The 11,242-nt window shown below is 49.2% G+C and overlaps 2 protein-coding genes across 2 annotated transcripts; one reads left to right on the forward strand and one right to left on the reverse strand.

The window, feature by feature from the left end:
* The first annotated feature begins 374 nt into the window (after positions 1-374).
* LOC125532755 (E3 ubiquitin-protein ligase UPL4-like) lies at positions 375-6,348 on the forward strand. The gene is made up of 14 exons (XM_048696688.2): positions 375-803; positions 1,163-1,273; positions 1,378-1,494; positions 1,590-1,748; positions 1,864-1,998; positions 2,093-2,221; positions 2,325-2,446; positions 2,562-4,680; positions 4,784-5,119; positions 5,208-5,288; positions 5,368-5,436; positions 5,617-5,745; positions 5,845-5,928; positions 6,038-6,348. Exons 1-14 carry the CDS (start codon positions 453-455, stop codon positions 6,101-6,103), a joined length of 4,008 nt encoding a protein of 1,335 aa, XP_048552645.2. The 5' UTR covers positions 375-452; the 3' UTR covers positions 6,104-6,348.
* Positions 6,349-7,199: 851 nt separating this feature from the next.
* On the reverse strand, positions 7,200-9,401 carry LOC125515251 (uncharacterized). Its single transcript, XM_048680722.2, has 2 exons — positions 7,576-9,401; positions 7,200-7,468 (listed from the first exon to the last, which is right to left on the reverse strand). The coding sequence occupies exon 1, from the start codon at positions 9,252-9,254 to the stop codon at positions 7,614-7,616; it is 1,641 nt and encodes a 546-aa protein (XP_048536679.2). The 5' UTR covers positions 9,255-9,401; the 3' UTR covers positions 7,200-7,468; positions 7,576-7,613.
* Positions 9,402-11,242: the final 1,841 nt, after the last annotated feature.

Genomic DNA, 11,242 nt, shown 5'->3' on the forward strand with positions numbered 1-11,242 from the left:
CCATCAAGAAAAACATTGCAATTGGACCAGACTCCGTCACTTGTACACCTCCAAGAGCTTGATTAACTTATTGTTCTTCTTACAAGTGAATTTAAAGATGACAGGAGCTTTGATTAACTTGTGGCCACACGGCACAGAAAATAGCGCGAGATTTGATCGATGCGTCTACAACTCTAACATGCATCGCACGTACGTGCTGCTGCATGCTGAGCCTACTCGGACCGAGGCGGGAGTCCACCGACTCCTAACCGAGCTGGCGGGCCGACCCCGCAACCAGCTGGGCCCCCTGGGTATATCCGTGACGCCCACGCCGCCACGCATAAAATTCCTACTAGGCCTCCCTCGCCCCCGCAGCAGCAGCGCCGATCGAAACCCTCCGCAGAACCCGACCTCGCCAAACCTCTCTCGCTGCCGCAGGCCGGCGGCGAGACAGTCACGCACGCGCACGACCGATGGCGGAGATCCTCCTCTACGTGCAGGCGGCGCTGACCGACGAGGCCGCGTGCGCGGACGCGCACGCGGCGGCGCTGGCCACGCTCTGCGACACGCTCGCGCTCACCGACCCGGACGTGCTCCTCGGCATCGTCGACGTCGCCTACTTCGCGGCCCGCCTCCCCGGCTTCCTCGCCGCCGCCGCCCCCGGCGCCGTCGACCAGGGCGACCTGCCCGTCTTCGCCGCGCGGGCCATCGCCGAGGCCGTCGACATCCTGCCGCAGTGGGCCCCCACCTTCGCCCAGCACGGCGCCGTCGAGGCGCTCCGCGACCGCCTCCTCGCCGCCGACAACATCGAGCTCGCCGAGGAGGTACGTGCGTCCCGCGCGCGCCGGCAGCTCACTGATTATTAATTACCGACGACGATGATCTTAAACCGCTGGCTTAAACCCTACATCGAATCATAGATTTCCTTAACTGGCACCATTGTTCTAATTAAATCCAATTTTGACGTGCGGCGCACGGATAGATCGACGTTCTTGTTCACTTATTACATGGCTAGCAAATCAAAAATTTACTACTAGTATCACAAAATTTACTGTAATTAATGTTCTACTGCAAAAGAAAATAATCGGAACATATGCGGCATTTATTTGTTTATTATCTGGTCGTGGGATTATTACTGCTACTGTGTACTCACTCCGGCTGGCTTCTTCTGTCTCGGCGGCAGTGCCTCCGAGCTCTGGACAAGATATCCGAGGAATGCCCGGACCAGTGCCTCCGACTCGGCGTCGCCGCCGCCGCGCTGCACTTGTTCGACTTCTTATCAGCCAGCAAACAGGTCAGCCTCCCTTACCGCAAATCTTCGTGGCTTGTGCCGCCCCTGTTGGAAAAGAAATACCCGCCGTGCCTCTGCTCACCACCTGTTTGCGGGAATGCCGACAGAAAGTGGCGCTCAAGATCGTCGCCGAGCTCGTCCAGGAATGCGACGACGCGGACGTGCCCAAGGCCATGGAGGCCGCGCCGGCGCTCTGCAACCTCCTGCAGTCCGCCGACAACTCGGTACTCGGCTTGTTACCTGTGACCTGTCACTCTTTTGTCTCCCTGATTTTTAGAAGCAGCTGTTCTGATGTATGATCGGTCTCTGTGGATGCCAGATACTGGAGTCGACGCTCTCTTGCCTGGGAATGCTCGCTGCCGATGCTCACGGCAAGGCCGAGCACATGGACAGGCTCTGCGAGTCCAAGGTGATCGACACGGCCATGGGGCTGCTGGACAAGGACGGCTGGAAGACCCTCGGCGACGACACTTTACCTGTATGTGCCATGATCAGTCTCCTCAGTCACCACCAGCTTTGCATTTTGTTTTACCACCGTTCTTGTCACATCTTTCGCGAGCGAGGACTCATTGATGAATCGGCGTGTGTGGCAGGGCATCCTTGGGCTGCTCAAACACATTGCCTCCGCTTCAGAGAAGGCTGTGAACTCCCTTTTCGACCTTGGTGTCTGCGATTTGCTCAAGCAGATGATTACTTACTACAGTCGCTCGCACAGTGGCAGTGATAAGGTACTATACTTGTCCTCGTTGTATTTCCTGGGTGTGCCGGATTTTGTTGCCATGCAAATCCATATCATTGACACTACTGATTTCCAAACATCAGTTGGAGATGCTTGTGGAATTCATCTACCAGCTTATGCGGCCTCTTGGAGCATCTGGGCAGGAGAATGCCACCACAGAGCAAAATGCACACATTGACCAGCTTGCTAGCATTGTGACCCTTATAACACAGGTACCAGTCCCTTGACAATTTGACATAAATTTCAGTATCCTAAGGAAAGGAACTGGCACTAGAACTGTCCCTTTACATACATATTTCTGCACTCCAAACGTAGGTTGCGAAATGTGGTGCGCTATCATCGGTTTGCTACAGGTGCATTATTGTCATCGGCAACATTGTTGAGTTAAGCACACCTACTTTCCTGGTGGAGTTGCAGAAGACTGCAAATCTCTCAAGGTAAATTTTTGCCACAATTGTCGTCTTTGAAAAGATTTTGGATAAGTCTGAAACATGACATTTATTGTATTTCAATCTCGCATGTTGGTCATGCTTTTTTTCATTCTTGTATCAGCTTTCTTACTTGTCTGTTGGCCCGGAAGAACCGCCATATCGTGTTCCAAACGCTCGAAGTTTCAAAGACCCTCCTGAAAAAGCACCATCAGTTTTTCTTCGAGAGTTTTACCAAGGAGGGTGTAAAGCATGCAATTGAGACCATACAAGCACAAGAAAAAAATAGAAACTCCAGTCAGAAGTTGAAAAAGAAAAACAATACGCAAGAATGGTGTTTGTGCTTTGAATTGGACTTGGATTCTTCCTCGACAGATGGATGCAAGATTGAGAACAATGCTATCTTGAATCTAGCAGAAGAGATCAAGAAAAGCTTTGTTGTGGTGAAAGCAAATAACAAATCTCCACATAGGTTTGGATGTGTTCTTAAATTTGTTAAAGATTTTTTTGCTAGGCTGAATCGGCATGCCTTGACAGTCCCCACCCAGGATCTGGATCTCTGCAAAGAGTTGTCTGATATTTCGAGGAAATTTTTATCAGATGAACTTCCAAGTACCTCTACTTTTACGTTTGCAAAGAGCGGATCAACCAAGTATTTAGTAGATTATCTCTCCAATGGGGCATATTTGAAGTCAAACCTCAATAATTGCCAGGACTTAGCAGAGCAGCTTAAGGAAGTGCAACATCGATTGCAGAAGTTCACCCATTTGGCTCTTAAGGTGTCCAATGGAAGCTCCGTGAAGCCCCTTGAGATTTTGGTGGATAAGCTGCTAGATGCTCTGCACATGTCTTACGACAGTTTTCCTGTAATACTATCTGATCATGGACAGCGTACCCGTGAGAGCACGATGATTCCTCTGAGGCATTCAACAACCCAGGAATCAGAATTACTGGATATAAAATTTGTAAAGGCGCGCAGGGAGAAGGAATTGCGCAGTTATGGTGGTGTTCTCCCAGTTAGTCTTTCTTCAAAGCCAGGTGACATTGAAGCAGTCCTTTGGCCTGAGGTTTCCAAAGGGAATGCGCAGGGATCCTCAAGATTGATGTTCTCTTACAAAGGCACAAAACTCCAGCCATCTGCAACAATTTTTGAGTCACTTGTGCGTTTAATGAATGCAGGACAATCTGATATTATGATTGACTCGTCTTTTTGGGATGAAGAGCACAGAATATCATATAACAGAAACAAATGTGAGAACGTCTCTTCTCCGAGTTCCTGTAATACTCAGCTATTCGCCATGCAGGAAAAACTTGAACAGTCATTGGTAAAGGACCCATTTTTCTCTACTCTATTCCATGGGAGGCTTCCTGGTGATGTGGATGAATCTGATCCATCCTACAACTTGTTATTAACGCTGAAAGTTCTTGAAGGGCTTAATCGTTTTTCATATCAGCTGTCAATGGATCAGCAGATATGCAAATTTGCTGAAGGCTACCTCCGGAGTTTGGATGACCTTAAGGTGACAATCTCTCCGATTCCACAGCATCAGTTCATGAGTAGCCTTCTGACAAATAAGCTGGAGATGCAAATGCAAGAGGGCTTGTTTGAGGATGGGCTGGTACCCTCGTGGTGTGTCTATCTGGTGGAAACTTGCCCCTTCTTATTGTCCTTCAGTGCACGGTGGAAGTACTTTTGCCTGACAGTGCATCGCTCATTCATGGGAAATGAGGCAAGTGCTCCGGATGGTTCAAGTACTCCAGATGAGGCAAGTGCTTCACCAGACGAGGAAGAGGAAAGTGATGCTCCAAATGAGGCAAGTAAAAAGATGAAGAAGCACAAAGTAACACGAGATAACATACTTGAAAGTGCTGCCTCTATGATGATCAAACATGGGTCAAGCACCAAAACCATTGAGGTGGTATTTCAAGGAGAGGTTGGGACTGGGCGAGGCCCAACCTTTGAATTTTACAGTACTGTTAGTCATGAACTTCAGAGGCTCGGGATTGGGATGTGGAGAGGCGATAATGCTAGAAAAGCAGGAGAAAATGGATTCGTTCGTTCTGGCTTTGGGCTGTTTCCACAGCCATGGTCCTCAGTAAGCACTTCAACACGGGGGATCGAATTGTCTGACGTGGTAAAAAAGTTCAAGCTTCTTGGACATGTTGTAGCCAGAGCCCTTCTTGATGGAAGGATCCTGGACATCCCGCTCTCAAAAGCATTCTACAAGATCATGCTTGGCCAGGTACTTCCTTCAGCAATCATCGAATAACTGTTTATCCATTCCCTCTTCTTTGCTCAATTGCATCTCCTATATGTTCTTATCATGGATCTTTTTTTGATTTTAGGAGCTAGATATCTACGACATTCCATCATTTGATCCTGAGCTGGGCAAAACGGTAATGGAGTTTCAAGCACTAGTTAAAAGGAAGAAGTTCTTGGAGAAATCTTCAGAGAAGACATCCAATCCCAGCGCAGATTTGTCATATAAAAATGTGAGACTGGAAGATTTGTGCCTGGACTTTACTCTTCCTGGAAATTCTGAATATGAGCTTGTTCCTGGAGGCTCAGACAAGATGGTGACCCTAGACAATCTGGAGGAGTATGTAAATTTGATAGTTGATGCGACCTTGAAGGGTGGGATTGCGAAACAGGTCGAGGCTTTCAAGTCTGCAGTCAACGAGGTCAGTTTTCTGTTGAATAATTAGATCAAATATATTTTATCTTCTTTTCTGAAGTGGACAAGTACTGACCTGTTTTGACAACTTGCAGGTCTTTGCTCTGAAGACCCTTAGATTGTTCGACGAGGAAGAGATGGAGCGCATACTTTGTGGTGAACAAGATTCTTGGGCTGTAAGCACCCCATTGTTTCTTATCTTCATTGCTACAAAGTGTTTTTGCTTAATGGTTTGACTTGGTATGCTTCTTGCAGTCAAGCAAACTTGAAGATCACATCGAATTCGAGCATGGCTACGATGCTAGCAGTCCACCAATAAAAAGTGTAAGTAGAACGTAGACACAAGCTTCTCAAATACTACCTCTGTACCAAAATATAAGGCGTTTTTGCTGTTCAATTTGAACTGCAAAAACGTCTTATATTTTTATAGGGGGGAGTATTTGTCTTCTGAACAGCTAATAATATAGAACTGAAATGCTAATACTCAATAATCCATTGGTGCAGTTCCTGGAGATCTTGCGGGAGTTTGAAAGAGAGGACCAGCGGGCATTCCTCCAATTCACCACTGGTGCTCCTCAGCTCCCACTTGGTGGCCTAGCTTCGCTCGATCCAAAGCTCACCGTCGTGCGAAAGGTTTGCAATTCTGTTTCTCATAAGAAACTATACTCTAATATGGCAAAAGTCTGAGGTTCCGATGAAACTGTTCTGAACGACATTCATTATGTTCAACAGCAATGTGATGGCAACGTCGACAACGAGTTGCCAAGCGTCAACACTTGCCGGCACTTCATCAAGCTTCCTCCTTACTCCTCGAAGGTACCATGAAAAGAGACCCACCCATGCATACATAGTTATTAATACTTCATTCTACAAGCATGCAAAGCCGGGAAGATTTCTCACCCTCTGTGTTTCTGGATCATCGCAGGAGATCATGAAAGCGAAACTCAAATACGCTCTGGCCGAGGGTTTAGGCTCCTTCCACTTGTCATGACAAGGGTCAGAAGGGGTAGGAGCAATGTACATACTAGATAGGGTAGAGCATTGTTTTCTCTTCTTCTGATCTGTTGATGTTTCTGGCTGGGGATCGGTCGCGCTGAATGTGCAACTCCAATTTTCTCCCCTCCAGTTAGATCAATGTTGTACAGCCCACTTTGATTCTTTCGAGTCAATGTATGTAACGTTATATCTTGACACCTCCAAGTTGAGAATGTATTGATGCTGTTTGGTTGCAAATGATTACTTCTTGCTGAATTGATTAATCCTGCAGCAACAGCCCTACACTTGTTCGTTACATTGTTACTCCCTCCGTAAAGAAATATAAGAGCGCGAAGAGCAGCATCTTATGATGTTCATGACCAATCGGATCTTGACGTGCTATGATTGTTACTGTATCCATATCGAAGAGATGCCCTAATCAAATGCCTAGTGGCATGATCAAAGCGATGATCGTAAGCTATGTCTGACACTACATGGAATCGGGCGCCGTGTGAAATGTAGCTCTTCTATTTCTGTACAGAGTTGGCAAATTGGAGATGCAAAAACTGCCCATCAGGCCTCCTTGGCTTGTGAAATTTGCGATGAACTGAATATGAAACATACAATTCAGGTTTGTAATGTCACATTTGTTTAAAAGTAAAGAGTATGCAAATTACCAAACTTCATGACAAGTCTGCATACACATGGACTGCTATAATCATTTCAGATGGGAAACTGGACGCGGCATGAACACACAAATCAAAGCAACTTTCTGCTGCACATTTTGTAGCTCGAACAATTCCAAAATCAAAACTATAGATAGATACATACTCCACATAACATAACTGACTGGTTCCTGAACTTTTTCCTGCTACAGGCTATCATGTAGCAGTACTTAAAAACTTGCTTGCATGATTTGAACATGTAAACTCTTTAATTGCATAGCAAGTCTTTTTTTCTGTGTGGGGACAAGTCTATAGACATGGACTGGTAAAATCATTTCCAAAATGAAAATTGAGCACATCATTCATGGTCTTTAACCAGCTTTGCAATGCAGATAATACAGCACCAATCAAGGGGACACGTCAGAATGAATCCAAAATCCAGATATATAGATAGATAAAAAGCATCATCAATTTAGATGTCTTTGCACCAAAAAGATAAAACTCACTAACATAGTCATCAAACAACACTTTGTAGAAGACAAGCAAAAAAGGTTCAACTGCTGGAAGCTACCAGTCCACATGGATACAACATAACTGACAATATATAGTTCCTGAACTTTTCCCTGCTACAGTCTATCATAGATACTTCAAAACTTGCTTGCTTGCTTGATTTGAACATGTAATCTCTTTCATTGCCTCCTCCTATCCAAAATAACCTGCAAGAGGAAAAACAACATTGATAGTTAGTAACGTAGGAACAGCAAGTGCTGCAATGTCATTGATCAGACAAAAAAGAAACATTGCCAGGATGAGCAGCAGAAACCTGAGTGATCCCCCAAAACAAAACCCATAGTAGTCAGGCTACTGAAGAGCTTCATCATCAACAAATAGGTGATCCATTTCATCGGTGTTCATTGGGCTCTGTGGAGAATCAACCGGCATAGGAGCCGGCAGCGCGTAGGCGAGGCGGTAGCTGACCAGATTTGGGTCCAGGGCACGGATCTTCGGGGTGCTTGAAAACGCCGCCTCGGCATCCAATTTCCTCTTGAAGATCACCATGGAGACCGTCAAACCTTCTGGCCTGGCTTCCACCACAGGCCCAAACTTGCTGAAGATCTTGACGAGGTCACTCGCCGGAGGGACGGTGTCCGGGCCGGTGAAGTTCAGCGACAGCCCGGTCAGCAAAGGCTCATCCTTGTTGAGGCCACCATTCTGCGGCTTCACTGAAGGAGCAGCAGCAGCCCCGGTGCACTTTGCCATCGTCACACCTGCAGCTGCATTCGCCTGAGGATCGGCTTTGTGGCTCACCGGCGACAGCGACATCCGGTGTGCGGCCTGGCTCATGAGCCTCCCCATCTTCGTGGTCGTCTGGTGAGACGCGGGCTGTGGCCTGGGCTCATACTTCTCCTCCATCTCCAAGGGATCTTCCGCGCTCTCGCTTGCGCTGCCGTCGCAGGTGCAGTACCTTGACATCTTCCGTTTGCGCTCGGCGGAATTGTCGCCCTTTGGCCTTCCCCTCTTGGTGGCACGGCGTGCCGGCGTGCCCTCCCTGACACCGTCGGCAATGCCGTCGATGCCATGGCAAGCCGTGTACACGGGGAGGCCTCGGGTGCCCCTCCACCGGGTGAAGGCCGTGAGCTGCGCCATGGCGACGGTGAGCTCGAGCCTGTCGGCTCCGGCCAGCGGCGCGACGGCAAGCGCGGAGACGTACTCGACGAACGCCTCGCCGCGGAACGCGTCCCTGGTGAAGGCGGCATCCACCACCGCGCCCTGCGCGCCCTCACGGACGCCGGGGTTGTCGATCACCTGCTTCTTGGAGACGCGGTAGCCGATGGCGCAGCCGCACGACAGGCCGGCTTCCACGCGGCGCGCGACCTCGCCGAGCGCGGTGTCCAGGGCGGAGGCGAACGGGGACATGGTGGCGCGGGCGCCCCAGAGCTGGACGTGGGCGCGGTCGACGGCGGCGAAGCGCCGGAACCCGTCGCGGAACGGGCAGAGCGCCGCGGCGCCGGACACCCACGCGAACGTCTTCTGCCAGAAGTTGGCGACGAGGACGGCCCCGTCCTTCCGGCGCTCCGCCAGCGCGAGCGCCGACGCGTCCGCCGGGTCGAGCACCTGGGCCGGCCACCACGGGTAGCCCTTCACCTTGGACCACACCAGCCGATTCGGCGCCGCGATCCCCTCCTCCTCCTCCTCGAACGCGCAGCCGTACCGAGCGTGCCCCTCCCCCTTCGCCGCACGCGCCGCCCGCTTCTTGGTCTTGGTCCGCCGGTCGCATCCCCCCTCCTGAAGCACCTCCGCCGCGTCCGAGCGCAAGGCCCGGTGCCTCGACGGGCGCCCCACGGCGCTCCCGAGCCCCTCGTCGACGTTCTTGGCGCCCGCGCCCTCCTCCGGCGCCAGAGCAGACGCCATGTGACCCGCCAGCGCGCGCGCCCTCTCGCCGCCCCTTGTTGGGAGGGAGAGGGAGAGGTCCTCGCCGGAGAGCGTGCAGAAGTAGGCCATGGACGGGACGGGGACGGAGGCGGAGGGGTTCGATCGGTTGGGGTTTAGGGGGAGTTCGAGGCGACGAGGAGAGGAGAGATCGATGGCACTATTTGCAAAACCGCAATCTTGCGGGGGACGGAGGCGGGGGTACGTGAGCGAAAGGGCAGCTGTATTTTTTCTCTTTCCAAAAGAAAAAGTTTCAGTCTTTTTGGAGTTTCTGTTTCCTTGTGTACAATACTATGCAGATGCCTTTTTTACAGCCTCTGATTTCATCATCATCAGCTGGGGCCTTGTAGTGCTGTGAACATGCCATTCAATTTGAATTTGAAAAGAGAAGATTGCTTTCTTATGATCAGGTACTGCCCACCAGCAGGTTTTAGTTGAGAACATGCAGTCATTTTTTGTAAATCTTCTGGCCAATGATGTGCTGAATTTTAGCTTGTATATTGAATTTGTCACATGAAATTTAATACCAGTCGAATCGATCCATCGATATAAAAGATGGCATTGCATTCATACTGTTTTTCATCACCGATATAAAAAGATGTCATTATGGCATTGGTGACATGCAACAGCTGTGGTTGTTGGGGACTTAGGTTAAGTACAATTCCATCCAGGCAGTGTTGCTGCTAGCGAATCACACCGGACCAGAGGCGCTGGGCTATTGGACAAAACCCGTGAAGTGGGTCGGAAGGAAGAAATCCGTTCGAAAGAGAAGGGAGGCCACAAAGCAAAATCATGGTAGAAACTGCCACCTGTGATCTCCTGTCTACACCTGCTGCAACAGCTGGTTGGTTGGTTGCACAAGGCACGTGTGACCTTCATCTCAAAACACAAAGGACCACAAGTAGTGGCGGAGGGCGCAATATTTTTAAGGTGGGGCGGACCTTGTACCGGCTATGGTTGTGAAAACATGCCACCAAGAATTAAAGCACACACAAAATGCTCAATACCCTGGACTGCACAAACAAATAGTTTTTTCAATTATATTTTCATGTGCTACCCGGGCTTGGATCGGTGGGTCGGATGCTCCCATGCCGCCTTGCTTTTCTGGGTTATGCTGGGGCCGAGCCCCATACAACAATGCCCTCCTTTTCCTCCTTTCATGTTTTTTCAACCATGCACCGAGTGATGCATGCACGACTGGATCTAGATCAACCTGGCAGTCGGGTCAGGTTTAGCCGGGTCGACCTCTACCAGACCCATGCCCAATTACACAATTGGGTCCATCCTATGCCCACACCCGTACCCATTGGGTAACCCGACCATATCAGGTGCCCATCGGGTGTAGTACCATTTAATAATTATTAATATTAATTTTAGGTGATGTGCAAGTTGTATTCCTACTGTTTTTCTCCACCGATACAAAAGCTGGCATTGTGGCATTAGTGACATGCAACAGCAGTGGTTGTTGGGGATTGAGGTTAAATAAAATTCCATCGAGGCAGTGTTGCTGCTAGCAAATCACACCGGACCAGAGGCGCTGGGCTATTGGACAAAAGCTATGAAGTGCGCCAAAAGGAAGAAATCTATTCGAAAAGAAGGGAAGGCCACAAAGCAAAATCGTGGTAGAAACTGCCACCCTGATGTCCTGTCTGCACCTGCTGCAGTAGCCGGTTGGTTAGTTTGCACAAGGCACGTGTGATCTTCGTCTCAAAAAACAAGTGACCACAAGCCATGTCGGCAAATGTGTAGGTTTTTACTCTTAGGGCATGTACAATGAAGGCAGCACCAAGGTGTGGCCCCAGCCATCCACATAGATAAATGAAAATGAAGCTACTAGTGTGTGCCACAATCAGCCAACAGAAGCGATACTCTTTGATGCCATCAGCTTACTTTTTCTTTCTCAACAACTTGTTTATCTCTACACAAACATTCCTAACAGTATAATAAGAACATGTCATATTTGCCTAATAAATTGACCCATCTAATTCATGTCATCAATATATGGAGTGGATTAACCCATCTAAACAAAAGAGAGACGAACAAGTTGAACTACATACCTT

The sequence above is a fragment of the Triticum urartu genome, chromosome 1A, assembly GCF_056163025.1.
Source record: "Triticum urartu cultivar PI428250 chromosome 1A, HENAU_Tu73, whole genome shotgun sequence".
In the NCBI taxonomy this organism is placed as follows: Eukaryota; Viridiplantae; Streptophyta; class Magnoliopsida; order Poales; family Poaceae; genus Triticum; species Triticum urartu.

Coding starts and splice junctions, on each gene's coding strand:
- LOC125532755 (XM_048696688.2), top strand. CDS start 453: ATGGCGGAGATCCTCCTCTACGTGCAGGCGGCGCTGACCGACGAGGCC. Junction 1,749..1,863: donor TCGGCGACGACACTTTACCT/GTATGTGCCATG, acceptor CGTGTGTGGCAG/GGCATCCTTGGGCTGCTCAA. Junction 5,929..6,037: donor TTCCTCCTTACTCCTCGAAG/GTACCATGAAAA, acceptor GGATCATCGCAG/GAGATCATGAAAGCGAAACT.
- LOC125515251 (XM_048680722.2), bottom strand. CDS start 9,254: ATGGCCTACTTCTGCACGCTCTCCGGCGAGGACCTCTCCCTCTCCCTC.